The 21,015-nt window shown below is 38.0% G+C and overlaps 1 protein-coding gene and 1 non-coding gene across 2 annotated transcripts in view; both read right to left on the reverse strand.

The window, feature by feature from the left end:
* Positions 1–4,014: 4,014 nt before the first annotated feature.
* Positions 4,015–21,015, reverse strand: part of LOC134751987 (uncharacterized) — a 48,791-nt gene continuing 31,790 nt past the window's right edge. The window contains exons 11-15 of the mRNA XM_063687528.1: positions 14,151–14,302; positions 12,762–12,921; positions 11,255–11,358; positions 7,124–9,302; positions 4,015–6,830 (exon numbers count right to left, since the gene is read on the reverse strand). Of these exons, the coding sequence (XP_063543598.1) occupies positions 9,233–9,302; positions 11,255–11,358; positions 12,762–12,921; positions 14,151–14,302 (486 nt within the window). The 3' untranslated portion in view covers positions 4,015–6,830; positions 7,124–9,232. The remainder of the gene's footprint in view (positions 6,831–7,123; positions 9,303–11,254; positions 11,359–12,761; positions 12,922–14,150; positions 14,303–21,015) is intronic.
* Positions 10,229–10,301, reverse strand: Trnas-cga (transfer RNA serine (anticodon CGA)). The gene has a single exon. It is a non-coding gene; the product is annotated as a tRNA-Ser (tRNA).

Genomic DNA, 21,015 nt, shown 5'->3' on the forward strand with positions numbered 1-21,015 from the left:
CGGTAGCCCTTTAGTTTATAAGATTTCTCTGTTCACGCACTTCGTTATTCTAGTCATTAAATTATTTTACAAAATAATGTGTTTTATTTTATTTATTCGCAAAATTGTATTTAGAATATTTCCTGTCTTCTTTTTAACACGTTCACTGTCCAAGGGTGTTGGGTTCGAATCCCGGTAAGGGTATTTATTTGTGCGTTTATCAAGATTATTAGGACTGCGTCGACTCGACAGTCCAGTGGCGCCCTCATTAGAGGAATTGTGTTTTCTAATAAACCAAGTAATTTATTTATTCGTTTACAATATACATTGTGTTTGAATAACAGATTAACAAAATTAAAAATAACATGCAATAAAATAATAGTTATTTGTTATACAAGGGTGCAAAGTTGTATTTTACCCGCGAGTGTGGAATTGATACACGAGCAAGCGAAAGGATTCCATAGTTGAACCACGAGCGTAGCGAGTGGTTCTAAAATAGAATCCTGAGCGTAGCGAATGTTTCAACACACGAGAAGTAAAATACATTTGCACCCGTGTGTAACACAAAACTTTTCCCCTCACTATAGCGAGGAAAGTGCAACATCCACAGGCGTTAGATCATCTTCATCACTGGAATCACTAATTTTTTTACGATAATACGATATTATAACAGAAAACTCTGGAAGTTGTGCATTTTTACGTGTCGGAGCCGGTGAGAAAAAAATTGTTGAAAATGTTGACATTTCTGACGATGCGTTTTGAAATTGCATCGACTCAACTTGTGCGTTCAGAATTACATTCAACATCATTTAAAAAAACAAATGTTTCTTATTGAATTTACGGTTTATGACTTAAAATCATTAAATAAAGCCAAATTTGGTATTTTTTATTAAATTTTCAAACCATTTATTTAATGATAATTAATATCGAACGTTTTACGTTTTGTTATCTGTCAAAAGCTACTTAAACACGCTCCATCCAAGGTTAAAATTACTTTCCCCACTAGTGGATAAAATGCGTTTTTCCCCGCTTGTTTTAAAGGATAAAAGACGGCTTTCCGAGCTAGTGAGGGGAAAAATTCTAAAACTAACAGTATATATTTACAAGCCAGTCTGTTCACCTATATAATCATATAAATAAAATTAATAATACAGTTGCAAGAAAGCTATAGTTGAATGGATAAAAAAATTAGACTACGAGGAAACAGAAGCACTTTTACAAAGACAATAAATAAAATAAATATATATGTATTTATACCCCACACAACTACACACACACACACATCTTAGTTTAGTTTGTAAGATATTCATTTAAGTATATCAAAGATAGATATAACTCCGTAATAGATGGATACAGTCTAAGGAAAAAACGTGCCTCGAAAATCAAGAAAATTTGATTCTCGTTCAGAGGGCGCTACTAGTTTTGGCCTACTGTCGTATAGATGGCGTTGACGGTTTCGTTTGTTATTTAACAATTTTAACGCATATCAGTGAAAGAACATGGGTCAAAATCATAAAAATAATTAATGCGAATAAAAAAAATCATTTATCTATATTTAAATACATTTTTATTATTATTTACAACGACGGGACTTAATCGCGTAAAATAAGTATTAAATTTACCTCCGACGTTTCGAGGACGGCGTTGTCCCCGTGGTCTCGGAGAAGACTGGCTAAAGTTGACATCAACATCTTCTAGGCGCGCGAGTTTTTCGAACTACCCGCACTTGGTCTTGTTCAACGCCGTCCTCGAAACGTTGGAGGTAAATTTAATACTTATTTTACGCGATTAAGTCCCGTCGTTGTAAATAATAATGAGTAAAAATCGTGAAAGTTTAAATCAGTGTTTTTAAATACATTTTATCGAATTTTTATAAATCTTCATTTTTAGTTTTAAAGTGTGTCGACAGATGGCAGTGAATTTACTGGGGTTACAAAATTTACTATGACAGTACCGCTCTAGTATAAGTTACTCTATGAGTATATGTTCGGTTACTATGTATGTAACTTCCAGGAAGAATGGGACAGTCTGACGGGTCTAAAGCACTCAAAGCTCTTTATACAAGGGGTAGACTCTGGTTGGAGCAAAAAGCTTTGGAAACTTAGCAAACGGCAACTCCAAATAATAACGGGGGTGATTACTGGCCATTACGGGGTCAAGGGAATCCTGGCCAAGATGGGGCACGCTGACAACACCGATTGTCGTATGTGTGGCGAAGAGGAAGAGACAATTGAACACCTTATGTGTGAATGTCACGCCCTCGCCAGACAAAGAATGAAGGACTTTGGAACAGGCTACCTGGTACCAAAGGAATTCAAAAAGCTACCCATAAGGTCCATCATCCGGCATATGGAGATGGTGGGGAAGGCTCTTGAGTAACGGACGGATCTTTCCTAGGGGGTAACTGCACAAAAGATCCCTATGGGTCGAAGTGTATCGGCAAGGGCCCCCGAACTTATAAGATAAGATGTATGTAACTGGTAGGAAGAGCGGGATCTCCTGCCACAAGTATAATTTTACTTACTTGGTGATTCCAACCATAATTTGCTGTACACAATATTGTAACCAATGAAGGTTTTTTTTTATGTAATAGGAAGTAGACGAGCCGCCTGATGGGAAGCAGTCATCGCCGCCCATGGACATAAGCAACACCAGAGGAGCCACTTATGCGTTGCCCACCTTTGAGAACCAAATACCTGCTTCTTGAAGAACCCCATGTCATATATAGCGCAAGGGAAACACCTCAGAAGGTAGCTTTTTAGGGTTCCGTACCCAAAGGGTAAAAACGGGACCCTATTACTAAGACTCCGCTGTCCGTCTGTCTGTCTGTCACCAGGCTGTATCTCATGAACCGTGATAGCTAGACAGTTGAAATTTTCACAGATGATGTATTTCTGTTGCCGCTATAACAACAAATACTAAAAAGTACGGAACCCTCGGTGCGCGAGCCCGACTCGCACTTGGCCGGTTTTTCATTTTCATATGAAAGGAAAATAAAAACAATACGATCCAATAGGGGATATTACTGCAATGTTCTGCCACAAGAGTGCAGCACTAGCCTTTTTAGTAAATCATAGAGTAACTTATACATACTGTGCTTTTAACAGGTTTTTGACAAGTTTTCAGAAATAATAAAATATAACATTGATGCATCAAGGCGGTTTGCTTACAGAGGATCTACCGGGAAACGCGAAACCGAAATTTCGCTATCTGCCTCTGTCGCTCGAATATGCAAGTGACAGAGATGTTAGATAACGAAATTTCGATTTTCTTGTTTCGCGATAGACACTCAGATTGTGGTCGTGGCGCCACCTACGCAGAGTTTCGCACAATATATCTTTTAATAAAATGTCAATCATTCCTAATAATAAACATGTTCGAATTTAAACTGTTGTGATACATACTAACATTAAATAATTTCACGGTTTAGACACTTGTTTTGGGCAGTGACTAAAACAAGTGGCTAAACCGTGAAATTATTTAAGGCCGTTCCATCGGTTTGCCGCTGTCTCTGTCACATTTCGCAAGAAAGAACGGGCAAGATCATGCGCGCCAAGTGTCAATTTTGATCGAATTTTGACGATGTTTATTTATTTTAAAAACGTTACCTTACAATATCGAAATTCGAAAGCAATGAAATTACTATTTAAGTTAAGATTGTTTTTTCTTCTTTTTTTGTTTATAGTATCACATAATAAATAACCGAGTAAAGTTGGATTAAAAGTCCGAGTTAAAGGTTACTTTGGGAATTAATTGTATCGAGCGAAGTGTCATAATTCGTGTATCGGTCAAGAACTACATATTTTTTTTCCACGTCTACGAATATCAACACCTGTTAGAAAAACAGGATCATATAAGGAGATTTTTCGCCTTCTGGCTCAGGGAACCGCCTTAATAAACACGTCAAACGCCCGGGTGGCCTAGGGGTTATGGCGTTAGCCGCGAAAGCTGAAGATGCTGGTTCGAATACGGTTCAAACTTTTTTTAGTATATCACATCAATTTCAGTTTATAATAAAACACATATTTTCCTTACTATATTTATTCATTATTTACACACAAAGACAGATTCATATTACGAGTTATTATCATGACAAAATACAAAACCTTAGGTTATATTATTATCTTTCCCATTCATGTACTCTTTAGAGCAAGCACGAACGATACACGCCTCTCACATTTTAAGTAATTCCTATGAATACCTACTAATTTTTTTAATAGTCTGTAGAGTCTGTGCGAAATGAAAAGAGTCGCGGAATGTAAGGAAATAACTCTTATATTTCCGCACAGACTTTAATAAAATAGTACATTACTACATTTACTACAAAGGCAGGGAAATAGGAATTTGCCGGCCGGGTGTAATATAAGGCTGCGTTTCCACCAAAGCGGCGCGCGAGGATGTGATAGATAATAGATAGATAAAACGTTTATTTGGATGCTGCAAAACACACAATTTTATAAGTAGGTACATTGCAGTCAGAACAAAACTTATGTACTAAATTAAATTAACAAAAAAAAATTTAAACACGAAAAATTAGTTTTTAGTGGTTAGCTGTACGCTGTGTGCATTGCAGCAACAACAAAAGGGTTCCGACTCAGCTATACGCTCCACTCTATTGAGCGAAGCACCGATATTCTGCCGGAACCCAGATCACGTTACAGTTAGGTAAATATGACGGTGATAAGTATACGGTACTGTAAAAAGTGTGTAGTTTAGTGGTGTTAGGAAGTTCTGAAATAAAATACATAAATAAAACAGAAAATAAGCATAAACGTGTAGCGGGCTCTTTTCAAAAAAGCGACCAAGCTGGTGGTTGGTGCGGGCCAAGCTTTTTATGAACACAAGGCCGGTAAATCCTAATCCTAGAATTGGAAATACAACTTAGAATCCAATAGTAACCTAAAAGGTGTATGACGCGGTGCCTGTAGGGCGCTCACGCAGCGTACTAGGTAGGCGAACAAGAAGCGAACGCGAAGCGAAGCAATGCGGCGTGGGGTGAATCAATCCTGTCGTTGGGAACGCGAACGCCGCGCCGCTTCGCGCTCGCGAATGAGGGCTAGCGTTTTTGTGGTCACTAGTTGGCGCCACTGTAGATGTAGGTCCAGAAAAACAGATCTCAAATTCTTTTATGCTTATTTTTATAAGATCAATACGTTCTAATATACACAAAGGTATTTTAACGTGTGAATGTGCCATTTTTTCAACATGTTTAATTTGGCATATATTTTAGTTGGCACTTTTTTTAAACCACTAAACAAATGAAATGAAAATTAATCAAAGATGGACAAAGATTTACCACAATTATGAATAAGGAGTGAAAATTCCCGATAAAAAAGCTTGAAACCCCCAAAACTTCTATGCATTTGACATTTTGAAAGACCTCCATCTACACTAGCCCCCTAGCGGCGAAATTAAACGCGGTAGCCCTCATTGTTCGCTTACGTAAGACGCAGCGTTAAGATCACATTGCCGATCTAGGCCGTAAATGTACCTACGTAATTTCATTACCGGCGCGATTTGCTTATGCGTAATTTAAATGCAATATAATACATATAATATATCTTGTATGTAAAGAAAATTTAATCATTTATTTACATACAAGATATATACAGTGGTACTACGTAAACAGAAATTAATAACTAGCTTAAATCTAAAATAGGCCCTTGAGGCATTGTACCAAGGATGCTGGCGGCATTTCCCCGCTGTATCGCAATGCTGATACGTTGTGCGAGAAAGCCGCCAGCTCTTCGGTCACCAGTTACGTCAACCAGACGCTTCGCGATTTCCGCAAACAACTTATGCGCGCTGGGACCCCATGGACCTAGAGTTTCAACTTCAAGTATATATGTATATATCAAAGAAGTACCTACAGGAGATTCAGGAAATACTTGATGTTCGTTATCTTATCTTTTATGACTAGATTTCTTTTAAGAAATTCCATTTGGTATTTTTCTATATTTAGGTAATTATGTCTGATTAACAGAAATGTCAGTAATACTACAGAGCAAATATTTATTAATTGTATAAGCGTCACTTGCAATATCACATCTCGGGGTAAAGTCTAAGAAAATAGTGCAAGTAGTGCAACCGAGACAGACAGATGGCACTGTACGATGTTAACATTTGACAATCAGAAATGCCGCATAATGTATGGACAGGGGGGTGTCACTGCGCAGTTTAAGTATATTTGGCCGGCGCACCGCCCGGGCAGGTGTATGGCAGTGGGCTGGCGCTCGCGCAAAATTGAAAATACGCAATGGCTTCGAAACCTAAATCGCGATCTAATCTGTATAAAAGATAATGTTCTGTTTACGGATGTCTGAATAAACGGAAGAACAAGGAAGCAGAAAAAAACATTTTTTTAAATTCCGGACTATATTGATATTGACCGACATATTTTCAAAGGAATAAGTACTTCTGTGGCATACCTACTTCCGTGAGAATCAGAGAGAATTATCTTAAAAATAATAAATCAGTAGGTATAGGTACAAAAACTTGTGGCGTGACTACCCCGTGCCGACACTCGCAGCTCGGTCATAAAACTGCGGCGCGCAAAGAAGGCAGGCGGCGAGTGTAGGTATAATTTTGTACCTAAATCTGGCTTTTGTGAAGGAGTGAATTTTCTGTACGGTAGTACTATTATAGTACTATTCGTTATTCTGTGGTATGGAGCCGTGACGTACGGCGCCACCTACTGTCAATTGGAAGCACGAATGTGTCTTAGTTTTAACTCATCTCATACAATCAATGAATATTTGCTAACGGTTAAACCACTCCGCCTTTTAACCCTATTATAAACAAAAAAGTCACTCACACGCCAACGTCCCGGGCGCAAGCGAGCTAATGTAAACCTTACTCATGGGCCTGATACTCTTTGATAGAGAAAGATAGTCTTATTGCGATTCCTATAAGAGGAAAGAGAAAATAGTGCCATGCTTTCTCCTTATCACCGACCGGGCATTTATTCATGGTCGGGTTATGGCATCATAGCTAGGAGGCGATGGCGAAATACCGAAATTTATAAGAGTGAAAGAGAAAAAGGAGTATGCTGCCATACATGAAACTGTCAATACATGAATATGTCTTTCTCTTACCCCTGGTCGCTCGGTTTCATGTATAACTACTTATATATACTGTCTATGACCTTACTTGAAAATGTGAAGGTTACTTTGACAGCGTCCGCCATAACACCTACTATAGTTGTCCATGGCGCTGTGGGCACGACTAGTAACGACGACTTTAGATGTTTTTGACGTTCAAAAGATTAAAATTAATAACAAAGCTAAAAATTATGAGCAAATTACAGGAAAAATCAATAAATTTTGAGTCTGGAAATTGCATTTCGGAAACTTCATTTTCGAGAAAAAGTCAATGTTTCGAGATATCTTTGAATCTTTCCGCCTGCACGGGTCTCTATTGTTTCTCCATAAAGTTTTAAGTCATAATGTGTTTTTCCGCATTTTCGTTAGTCATAATTTGTTTGGTTCAGAAACGCGTAACTTTTCAGGATTGCCATAAAACAAACCTAACTTATCTACAGGATAACCTTCCGAAAATCCTGAAAAGTTAACGATTTCAGTTTTAGGACTAATGATAATATGACCAACAATACATTATGATTATTGGTCATATTCCTAGGTCCTTTTGAACACCATAGTTCATATTTAACATACCTATTACCAGATAAATTAAGCTACATATATATCACCAAAGATAGATATAACTCCGTAATAGATGGATACAGTCTAAGGAAAAAAACGTGCCTCGAAAATCAAGAAAATTTGATTCTCGATCAGAGGGCTACTGTCGTATAGATGGCGTTGACGGTTTCGTTTGTTATTTAACAATTTTAACGCATATCAGTGAAAGAACATGGGTCAAAATCATAAAAATAATTAATGCAAATAAAAAAATTAATTTATCCATATTTAAATAAATTTTATCGTATTTTTATAAATCTTCATTTTTAGTTTTAAAGTGTGTCGATAGATGGCAGTGAATTTACTGTGGTTACAAAATCTACTATGACAATACCGCTCTATCTTATTATATCCTCTTTGATATAAATATAAATTAAAAAAGCCACAAAGGTTTTAGATCTAGTACTAGCTTTGTCTATGTATCTAGACAATTATTTTATTTATTTTTTATTTATTGATAATGGGAAACAAACAGCGAAAATTAATAAGTATTTGTAACGCTTGTGTTTCTCATTTCAAAATTTCACTGCCTATACAGGGTGTTTGGTAACAGGATGTTAAAGGCAAAAAATAAAAAAATAAATTAGGTGTTTTCTTAGGACGATAAAAAAAAAACTAAAATAGCCTTGGTTATTCAAACCATTCTAGAAACATGCTTGGCTGGCTATTGCTCTTTTGCCATTTCATTTAAGCTATCAAGCACGGCTGTAGCTATCGTATCAGCAAATGCTAAAACTTAAATAAAAAATAAAATAAAAAAAATGTCTAATACATATATGCCTTAAAATGTTCTGAATGGCCTAAACTATCACCTACTTTCAGCTTTGCATCCTGTTACCAAACACCCTGTATACATGTTGTTGTGTGCGTGAACTCTGATCCCGATACCAACACCAAATGATACGAAATGGGATTAAAGTATCTTCTGTCCTATTCGTCGATGTCAATAGTTACGAAATGGGTTCGATCCCAATTAGTAAATAGTTACCAAAGGTTACAAAATGGGACTAAAGTATTTCTCGTTCGATTGGCTGATGACGATAGTTACGAAATGGGTCCAATCCCAATTAGTAACTAGTTACCAAAAGTTGCGAAACTGGGATTAAAGTATTTCCCGTCCGACTGGCTGCTGACGATAGATACGAAATGGGTCCGATCCCAATTAGTAACTAGTTACCAAAGGTTACAAAATGGGACTAAAGTATTTCCCGTTCGATTGGCTGATGACGATAGTTACGAAATGGGTCCGATCCCAATTCGTAACTAGTTACCAAATAAACACACTGATTATTAAAAATGTTACAAAATGGGACTAAAGTATTTCCCCTTCGATTGGCTGATGACGATAGTTACGAAATGGGTCCGATCCCAATTCGTAACTAGTTACCAAATAAACACACTGATTATTGAAAAGGTTACAAAATGGGACTAAAGTATTTCCCGTTCGATTGACTGATGACGATAGTTACGAAATGGGTCCGATCCCAATTCGTAACTAGTTATCAAAAGTTACGAAACTGGGACTAAAGTATTTCCCGCCCTATTGGCGGATGTCAGCGGCAGTAGCAGTATGGATTCAGGTGCGGATGCGTTTTGCTGATGCAGTCTGGCTCGCTTCTGTAACTGTTAGACAAGGACAACTTTACACTCGCTGGTAAATTACATAACAATGTGCAAATTAGTACAGAACAGTGACATGAGATTTATACTAATTTTATTTCAAAGTATATATGCATAAAATTAAGTTGGAATTAAAGTGGGGCTCCCATACAACAAACGTGATTTTTTTTGCTGTTTTTTGCGTAATGGTTCGGAACTCTTCGTGTGCGAGTCCGACTCGCACTTATTATTATTATTATTATTATTTATTCTATATTAAAATCTTACATTACATCAGCCAGAAAAGTGCCGTGAAACCCTATCGGGTTTGTATCGACACTGCATTCGTGGATACATTTTACATTTAAACATTGTTGTGGTACATAGGAAAAACAAAAATTATATAAAGTTAAAAATGAGATTACCTAATTACAATAAGAGTTATCGGCGGGTAAAACAAAATATCTCCCACTCAAGTACACAACCGGCCGTGCCGTGAATTCCTTATCGCTGGGCGATTTACTTGTCCAGAAAGCTTGGCTGGTTTTCTTCGCAAGAGTGATGAAAAACATTGTGTGTAACTCTGGGGGTAAGCATATTCTAAACCCCGAGTCCTTAATTCGTCCTAATTGTGACGTTTTCAACCAAAAGGTACCACATTGTCGCTTGTCGATAAGGTTGATTTCTAATTGAAGCTATATGGAAATAGCGCCTTACTGACAAGCGACAATAAGTACCCTTTGACAAAGTCTCGCTTACCCCCCTCGTTGCATAATGTACTACATCGTAGTGTGACTTAGAATAAAATAGAATAGAAGAAATTTATTCAAAAACGCTTAATTTTAACAGGTTTGGGAACAAATCAAATTTAAGTAGTTACACTACTATTATATAAATTAAAAACTGTAATAGATGTCATATATTAAAGACAAAGTGACGAAGCCCTCTAGTGGTGAAGGCCGGATTCGAACCGGCGTCTTTAGCTATCGCGGCTAACGCCATGAACCCCTAGGCCACCTCGCCACGGCGGTGCCCGTCATAATATCTCGACTATATGCCATTTAAGTAAGACTAGGCGTCTTTGACCAGCTCTAAGGGCAAGCAGTGCGCGCTTGCACCTCCTATACGAATTCCTTACGGAATTACGTTATAGCGAGAGAGACTGGTGCTGCCATCTATGCTTTTTCTTTAATATATGACATCTATTACAGTTTTTAATTTCGCTTAAATTTAACTTAAGTATTACTTGAGACATAAACAACTTATTATTAAGCGTCACTGAAAAGGTCTCCACTCAGCTTAATGTCAAAATACCACTGTCCGTGCGCTAATGGGGTTGGCCGGTCGAAATAATTAGCAGATGGCGCCAGCATAGCTTGCCCTGTCAATCCCTAGAATTGTGTCAAATTTTTGTTTTTTTAATTGGGTGCCAGCCCTTTAAGCCAAATCTCATAGAAGAAGGGGCAAGCTATGATGGCGCCATTTCTGCAAACCTTTGACAGTTGTCAACCCCATTCCGTGCATTTGGAGGGCGAGGACACCACTCTGTCATGACGCCCAACACTCCTAACTAGGGTTGCCACCTTTTTTCTATACACATATAGTATATTTGACAAAATATTGAAAAAATTTAGTATTTACTGGGAAATTTGAAAAAAATAAATAAGACGCCGAATTGAGGCGAATTAAAAATTCAAGTCGCATACGATGCGATATCGGTGACATTTCTATACCCCATTATTGAGTGATGAAAATATAGTATTTTACGTACTGTATTGTTTTTGTATAATACTATATGTATATTATACAAGTAATAATTAGAGTAACCCATAGAAGCTGAATCTTCACACTATATATTATATTATGGGTGGCAACCCTTCTCCTAACATTTCTCAGCCGTGCACGGAATTCGCACGCGGAAAGTAAGGATCTCGATGCTGGTCTTCCGTGGAGACCCTTCCTCCGTGGGGACTTACGCGTTGGTCCTCGATATGTCCCTCGTGTGTATCATGAACTTGTCCTCGTTGACTAGATACGTCATGGACGCCTCGTATATACCGTGTCCGGGGCCCACTGCTATCTGTAAACACATACCAATTTGTACCATTTTCAACCAAAAGGGTACATATTGTCGCTTGTCAGTAAGGCGCTATTTCTATATAGCTTCAAATACAAATCCATTTGTATATGTGACTGTTTGTGTTCTAAATAAAGTAAAAAAAAAAAAAAACCTATTCCTATAAGAGGAAAGAGAAAATAGTGCCATGCTTTGTCCTTATCACCGACCGGATTTTTTTTCATGGTCGGGTTACGGCAGCATAGGTAGGAGGCGATGGCGAAATACCGAAATTTATAAGAGTGAAAGGGAAAAAGGATTATGCTGCCATACATTAGCCTGTCAATACATGAATATGTCTTTCTCTTACCCCTGGTCGCTCGGTTTCATGTCTATAACTACTATACTATGTCTATGTTCAATTAGAAATCAACCTTATCGACAAGCGACAATGTGATACCTTTTGGTTGAAAACGTCACATTTATTAAATCACATTTACAACCGGATCTATCGCGAATTTATTTTGTTACCTTTGTCAACAGTGTTGGCCGAAATTTAATGCAATTAACCATAACATTTAGTACAATTTGTACTGGTTAATGGTTAATTGCAATTAACGTTCGTCCAACACTGATCACTACCGACTAGGCCAGACCAGTAGTAAAAAAAAAACCGGACAAGTGCGAGTCGGAATCGCCCACCGAAGGTTTCGTACTTTTTAGTATTTGTTGTTATAGCGGCAACAGAAATACATCATATTTGAAAATCTCAACTGTCTAGCTATCACGGTTCATAAGATACAGCCTGGTGACAGACAGACGGACAGTGGAGTCTTAGTAATAGGGTCCAGTACCCTTTGGGCACGGAACCCTAAAAACACCGCGTATGTTGGTGCCGTAGCGTTTTTTATTTTATTTTTTATTTATTGGAAAAAAAACAGACATAGGCAGATAATATAAAAAGAAGAGAATGGTTTTTACATTAATTGACTCCATATTATATTTATTCGTATAAAAGATCATATAATGCAAATGCATATACATATATAATCATTTTAAATTTGTAATTTTTGAATTTTAATCTTTTGAATTTTTATTTCAATTTTAATTTTTTTTTTTATAATTTAATTGTTCGTTTATTTATATTTATTTGACTTGGTTTATGAATTTTGTGATTGATTATTTTTAATTTTTTTTAATTCTACTTGTAAATAGTGTGTAGGTACATAATATGGACTATTTGTCTGCAATAAAAAAAAAAATTAATAGGTGCAACCTACATCCTGAGACAATTCTCACTAAGATTTATAAATCAAGTGTGTATAAGTGGCATTGTGATCGGATTGAGGTACTTATAACATGTGTGGTAGGTATAGTAGATACGTACTAAACTAATATTGATACTGACGTTAGCACGAGAAACCTACCTTAACTTGATAGTTTTCATTGGCCACTTTAGTTTTGGCGTCAAAGTGGCCAACATAACCGTCGGCATCACGCGCGTTTTTAAACGCCAGGAGTCTACTGTTGGCGCGCTGGCGGAGCACCCACGACGTTGAGGTCAGGGTTCGGGGTACACAGAGGTTCCTGGAACCAATTTCATTTAAGATAAGATAAGATAAAATTTATTTCATTGAAAAATATCCAAAAATAAAAACAATCGTAATAAGCGTAAATAATTACTTAAATACAATAAATGTAAAATCATGGTTTAAAAAAGTAAACATAAAATTGAAGATCTTGTAAGCAAAAATTTGTAACTGGCTCTAACATATTTTCCATTCGTTTTTAAGCAAGCTACGAGGGCCAATGCCAATGAATAGGGAATATTACGCGAAACTCTGCGTAGGGGGCGCCACTACCACAATCTGAGGGTCTATCGGGAAACAAGAAAATCGAAATTTCGTTATCTATATCTCTAATATTCAAGCGATAAAGAGGAAGATAGCGAAATTTCGGATTCGCGTTTCCCGGTAGGTCCTCTGTAAGCAAACCGCCTTGATGCATCAATGTCATATTTTATTATCTCTGAAAACTTGTCAAAAACCTGTTAAAGGTACGGTATGTAAAAGTTACTCTATGGTTTACTAAAGAGGCTAGTGCTGCACTCTGGTGGCAGAACATTGCAGTAATATCCCCTATTAAGATGAAGAAATGTATATTTATTTATGAATTCGTGTACTCGTAGTTCTACGAAAGCAAGGGTGTGATTCGATGCCTACCAGCGAGTTGACCAAATCAAGGGGCGCTTGTGTGGAGACGTTTTGCCACGCGAGGCAAACGCACCAGCGCTGAATGCCTCGCACTTACCCCACTGTGGCTATGAGAGAGTTGATGTAGTCGAGGAGCGCGTGCGCAGACTTTTCGTACAAAGAATCGTCGGTAGAGACGTTTTGCCGCGCGAGGCAAGCGCACCAGTCTCAATGTCTCGCACTTACCCGACAGTGGCGACTAGCAGGTTAATGTAGTCAAGGAGCGCTTGTGCAGTCTTCTGGTAGAACGGGTCATCGGTGGAGACGTTTTGCCACGTGAGGCAAGCGCACTAGTGCTGAATGCCTTGCACTTACTCAACTGTGGCTATGAGAGAGTTTACGTAGTTAAGGAGCGCTTGAGCAGTCTACTGATAGAACGGGTGGTGACGTTTTGCCGCGCGAGGCAAGTGCTCCAGTGCTAAATGCCTCGTACTTACCCAACTGTGGCTATGAGAGAGTTGATATAGTCAAGGAGCGCTTGAGCAGTCTTCTGGTAGAACGGGTCGTCGGTGGAGACGTTTTGCCACGCGAGCAAACATACCAGTCTCAATGCCTCGCACTTACCCGACAGTAGCGACTAGCGAGTTGATGTAGTCAAGGAGCGCGTGCGCAGTCTTCTCGAAAAACGGATCGTCGGTGGAGACGTTTTGCCACGCGAGGCAAGCGCACCAGTGCGGTTCGATGCCTGCCTCGCTGCACGAGCGGTTGCGAGGGATCTAAAAAAAAATTTAAGCCTTTATAACCTTTTAGTCTTTTTAGCCTTTCTTTTTTTAGCTTTTTAGCCTTTATTTATGATAGTGCCTTGTGGCATTAAGTCCGCCTTTTGTAACTGTATATTTTTTAACTGTACAATAAAGTTTAAATAAACAAATAAGTAATAATAATAGCAGAAGGAATATATTTCCTACATGACTATTCCAAAGTGATTAATATAAAATAAGTAATGAGGGATACAAGTGATAACGCCCAAGGTGGAAATAATTTTGCTACCATGTGACACATACTGTTTTTCACATCACCTATGAGGTAATGATTATGTTCCAAAATATTAATTACCTAAAAAAAAATGCAAAAAAAATCGCGTCCTAAAACAGAAAAATGCCACTGATCCCTTCTAGACGAATAAGCCCTTTTTCGAATAGGTGATATGAAAATATAGTTTAGTCCGCTACCGCCTTATATGCTCCTGGTACTTATATGTAAATTTCAGTCATACTTAAGTCCATTCATTCTTTCATTCATTCATTACATTCATTCATGTGGCTTAGTCAGCGCGTGTCAGCTCCGAGCGACGCTGAATAGTGTTTGTCTCCTTCTGTCTTATATGATCCTGGTACTTTCTTTCATATAACTTGCAGCCATTTTATCGAAAATTAATTCGTATTAATGTTTATGACAGTCAGTCAGTTTAGTCGGAGGTAAATTTAAAACTTATTTTACGCGATTAAGTCCCGTCCTTGTAAATAATAATGAGTCAGTTAATTTTTGTATAACGTACGAAACTACGAATGTTTATGTTTAATAAACTTTCCGGTATTTACTGTAACTGTATTTTAGGTTTTTACTGTTGACTTTGCGTAATTAGGTATTTATGTGATATTTTTATTGTATTTGCATGGTTTTTGTCTGTATTATTAGCAAATAAAGAACAATACTGAATATTACTTACCGGTTCCAACATAGTCAATCCTCTAGTATAATCCGCCCCCCGCACTTTATACGGATTCCAATGCTGCCTCATATCTAGCACGTCTAGTTGGCATGCAGGTCGTGCGCGGTGGTGAGCGTGCGTTGACGCCGAGCAGCGTTTGTCTCCTACTGTCTTATATGCTCCTGGTACTTTTACATTTCAGTCATACTTGAGCCCATTCGTTTTTTCATTCATGTGGCGTAGTCAGCGTGTGTCAGCTCCGAGCGACGCTGAATAATGTTTGTCGCCTTCTGTCTTATATGATCCTGGTACTTTCTTTCATACAACTTGCAGCCAGTAAGTTAATTTTTGTATAATGTATGAAACTACGAATGTTTATGTTTAATAAACTTTCCCTATACACACTTACCGGTTCCAACATAGTCAATCCTCTAGTATAATCCGCCCCCCGCACTTTATACGGATTCCAATGCTGCCTCATATCTAGCACGTCTAGTTGGCATGCAGGTCGTGCGCGGTGGTGAGCGTGCGTTGACGCCGAGCAGCGTTTGTCTCCTACTGTCTTATATGCTCCTGGTACTTTTACATTTCAGTCATATGGTCCGCGAGCCAGGCGAAAATTTCGTCAATCATCGCCTTCCTCGCGAAAACTCGTATAGTGGTTAACGGCTATTTAAGATGCACCCTAGTGGAAGTCAGCTGCCGCTCCGTTGGTGGGTTGAGGAATGGCAGCCACCGAAACACGTAAAAAAAAAAAATGTTTTTAGTCATCGCCTTCCTCTTGATACTTTGTCAGATGGTAGTTTAGGTGCTATTGATAGTAAAACCAATCGTCAGCCGGTTGTATCGCGGTGGAAACATCGTCAGCTGGTCACATGAACTTGTAAAAAAAAAAATGTTTTTAGTCATCGCCTTCCTCTTGATACTTTGTCAGATGGTAGTTTAGGTGCTATTGATAGTAAAACCAATCGTCAGCCGGTTGTATCGCGGTGGAAACACCGTCAGCTGGTCACATGAACTTGTAAAAAAAAAAAATGTTTTCAGTCATCGCCTTCCTCTTGATACTTTGTCAGATGGTAGTTTAGGTGCTATTGATAGTAAAACCAATCGTCAGCCGGTTGTATCGCGGTGGAAACACCGTCAGCTGGTCACATGAACTTGTAAAAAAAAAAAATGTTTTCAGTCATCGCCTTCCTCTTGATACTTTGTCAGATGGTAGTTTAGGTGCTATTGATAGTAAAACCAATCGTCAGCCGGTTGTATCGCGGTGGAAACACCGTCAGCTGGTCACATGAACTTGTAAAAAAAAAAAATGTTTTCAGTCATCGCCTTCCTCTTGATACTTTGTCAGATGGTAGTTTTGGTGCTATTGTTAGTAAAAACAATCGTCAGCCGGTTGTATCGCGGTGGAAACATCGTCAGCTGGTCACATGAACTTGTAAAAAAAAAAACTGTTTTCAGTCATCGCCTTCCTCTTGATACTTTGTCAGATGGTAGTTTTGGTGCTATTGTTAGTAAAAACAATCGTCAGCCGGTTGTATCGCGGTGGAAACATCGTCAGCTGGTCACATGAACTTGTAAAAAAAAAAACTGTTTTCAGTCATCGCCTTCCTCTTGATACTTTGTCAGATGGTAGTTTAGGTGCTATTGTTAGTAAAAACAATCGTCAGCCGGTTGTATCGCGGTGGAAACACCGTCAGCTGGTCACATGAACATATAAAAAAAATTGTTTTCAGTCATGGCCTCCCGTCCCGTTGTTTGATACTTTGTCAGATGCTGCTGTGTTGCTGCTGCACAAAAAACTGTTTTAGGTGCAGAGCAGGCATGAGTTTCAATAAAATTTTAGTTAATTTACTTTCATATATTTAGTGATAGCATATCAGTAGTGTGTTAGTGCCGGTTCTAGACCAAAACTTTTCCGCTAGGGGACGACACTAAATCTAATAAAAAATACTGCAAAAATGGAAAATATATCCACCTGGTGCATCAAAACATTCAAAGTATTTAAGATGCACCCTAGTGGAAGTCAGCTGCCGCTCCGTTGGTGGGTTGAGGACTCCCGGTTGATACTTTGTCAGGTGGTAGTTTAGGTGTTTAGGTGGTCAGTGAACTTGTAAACTTGTGAACTTGTTGGTTGATGTTAAAATAAATGTATTTTCTTTGTTTCTTTCTTTCTTTCTTTAAAAAAAAATTGTTTTCAGTCATTGCCTCCCGTTTGATACTTTGTCAGATGATAGTTTAGGTGCTGTTGTGAATAAAAATAATCGTTAGCTGGCTGTATCGCGGTGGAAACACCGTCAGCTGGTCACATGAATTTGTAAAATGCTAATTTACTCATTGTTATCCTTATACATAGTAATTTATTAATCTCATGAAAAAGATCGTTAACTATTTATAAGCATTTGGGTATACATATTTTCATTCCTTTTGCTTGATACCCTCTAGCCACAAAGACGATAAAGAAATTAAAAGTAAAAAACGTTAAAACTTCATTCCCCTCCAATTCATTTCTATCCATTCCTTCCAATATTTTCGGAGAAAGAAATGAATCAAAGGACCACGGTGGGTACGTATTTTACCGGTCAACTAATTAATCTAATTCTGGTTGTTTAAATAAATTTAAATGAGTACTAAAATAAATAGATTAGCAACTAAAACGGAGCTAAGTTATACATATAAATATGAGTAGTGTTTTAATGCTGTTACAGCTTTTGTTTGTTTTCAGAAAGGTATCAAGTATTTATTTGGCAACTGAATTATTATAGGTACTCGTATTGGAGACCATTTATGAAGCACATTTTAAAAATAAATCGTCTATCTATTAATTCAAAAATGAAGTTGTTTTAAGTCATGGGTAAATGTTGTTGTTGTTGTTGTTGTTTGTTGTTGTTGTCCTATGGTACCCCATCGGTACAAAGGGCCTTCGTGAGACGTCGCCATCCGCTCCTGTCCTGCGCCTCGCGCTTCGCGTCCCTCCAACTCAGTCCTGCTGCCCGCAGCTCAGCGTCGATTGTGCGCTTCCACGTGCAGGGGTCGGAAACCGGTATTTGCTCCATACAAAAATACCGGTATTATTACGTTCTTTTTCGTTCTTTTGTTTATAATTTCATTTTTAATGGGACATTTTAATAATGCAAAATTGTTTCCTAAATACATGATTCAGTCCTACGTAATGAGCATAAAACAATTCAAAATATTGGGCTATTTCGGGGTTTAAAAAAAATACCGGTTCCGAGCCCTGGCCACGTGTGCGCCGGCCGGCCCTGTCGCTTGCTCCCGTGCGGCTTCCACTTGTAAGCAATCCTGGCCGTGTTGTCATCTGGTCTTCGGAGGGTGTGCCCTATCCACTTCCACTTCCGTTTCGCGATTTCTTGTTTGACCGGGACTTGTTTGACTTGGTGGCATCGATTCCATAGATCCTTGTTGCTGGAAATGGGAATCCTTGTCGAAGGAATGGATCTTAAGCACTTGGTAAATGAGAAAATTAAAAAATAAAGTTTTTCAAACTATATCGTGTTATATATCAAATGAAAGAACTCATTGTGAGAATCTCAAATATTTTTTGAAGTGAAACTTCTTATGGCACTTCCAACTGACAGCGTTAAACGTTTAACGCTACCATACATAATAATTTAATTTATACCATACATAATATACATACATATACCAGGCGAACATAACTATGAATATACAAATACAAGAGTGTGACCAGTAAGTTGAATAGGGTAATTTCCCGAAAGTAGGGTAATTGATGCTCTTCTTAATGAATCAAGAATAAATCGCTACCATAGATAATTTAATTTTATACTCTATTATTAACTCACTAAAGTTAACTTTCGCTCGACCAGCACGGTGTCTTATCTCCCTCTCTCTCTGTGTATACTTGTTTGATACATACATGTACCAGGCTAACATAACTATAAAGGAGGTTTAAGAATTATATAACTGGAGAGGTGACAGATAAAAATGCCAATAGATAATTTATACCAACGAGTAAAGTAAGTATAATAGGTAAAGAGAGCACTTGAAGCATTTTATGGAAACTGATTTGAAAGCGCCATCTTTGATTTTATTCTGAAACTAAGTATATATGTGTGCGTGCACAACTACATATGCATACATACGTGTACTTTCGTCCCACATAATATTAGGTCTACTTGGCCAGTTTACAAGTACCATTTTTTGTTTGTAACAAAAAACTTTTATTGATTGCAAGATATCAAACAAAAAAAATTACTTGTAAACCGCCCAAGTAGTCCTAATATTATGTAAAAAAGATTTAAAAGAGTTGAATGAATATAACAAAACCATAATAGTAAAGGAAGTATTTTTATTGCTTTTCAATTTGGTATACAAAGATAGTACCTAATAAGAGCAGGTGTACCAGGTTGTCCCATAATGACCTGGACTGACCCATTTCTGCGCGACATGTCATGACATGTTATGCACTATTGGATAGCAATGTCCAAAATTGAGTACCGAAGTGTCATAAAATTCCTGTTTAAAGAAGGATTATCTCCCGCTCAAATCAAAGATCGTTTAGATGGCGTATTCGGCGAGTCTTCTCCTTCTTATAGCACCGTAAAAAACTGGGTAAACGAGTTTCGATTTGGTCGGGAAGCTGTCGAAGATCTGGGACATGATGGAAGACCAGTGGAGGTCCTCACTTCTGAAAATATCAACAGCGTCCAAGAGGAAGTTTTAAGTGATCGCCGCCTAAAGATCAGAGAAATAGCAGCAAGACTAGGGCTTTCTAAGAGCACCGTCCACCGCATAATTCACGATCATCTTCACATGAGTAAGGTCAGTGCAAGGTGGGTACCTAAACTTCTATCAGCTGTTCAGAAAGAAGAACGCGTGAAATGTGCCTCTAAATTTTTGGAGCTCTGTGGCGAAAACCCTAAAAGCATAATTAAACGGCTGGTAACTGGAGACGAAACAATGGTGCTTTATTATGATCCCGAGAGCAAACGCGAGTCGATTGAGTGGCGTTTTAAAAACGAAAAGCCCCCTATTAAAGCGAAGGTGCACCAGTCCACCAAAAAGCTGATGTGCACAATCTTTTGGGATGGCCATGGTATCCTGATTGTCGATTTTAAAGAACGTAATACCGTTATAAATGGCTCTTATAAATTTTTCAATATATTTGTACATTCTTATACGATGGCCCAGCGTAGGCCAGTCCAAGGGACGCAGCTATGCGGTGGAATGAGATATCAATATCACTTGCTCGCTCTCGCTCTAACGCATAAATGCGTCCCTTGGACTCCCTCGTGACCTTATAGATACTACTACTTTCCGAATCAGAAAATAAATATTTTGTCAGCGCATAAGGTGGTAAAGATTGACAACTAACTGAACTAACGGATTAGCGTCTTTAACATTTCATACAAGTTATATGGGTCGAAATGGAAGTTTAATTTACGATTACTCCTGAGATATTAATTTAAATTGTATGGTGTAAGGGACCTTTGTAATCTGTATGAAATGCTTAATATAACTGACGTATTTAATTTGGTAATTATTATTAATACTGTATCCGTGTAAATAGCTTTGCAAATACCACATACTATGAAATCTTTTTGTAGTAAAGATAAGAATGGGTATAGTAAGTTATCCTTAAAAGATAGACATACACCATCGCGGACTTTTTTGTAGAGCAATGAAAGAGAGATCTTTCCACCATACATTGTTTTGTTATATCTCAAACGGGTTGGGCAGCGTTTTCGATTAAATGTGTTAGCCAGCGTGATTTTTTTCTGATTTGATTACCAAATA

Source organism: Cydia strobilella, chromosome 24 (genome assembly GCF_947568885.1).
Source record: "Cydia strobilella chromosome 24, ilCydStro3.1, whole genome shotgun sequence".
NCBI classification, from domain to species: Eukaryota; Metazoa; Arthropoda; class Insecta; order Lepidoptera; family Tortricidae; genus Cydia; species Cydia strobilella.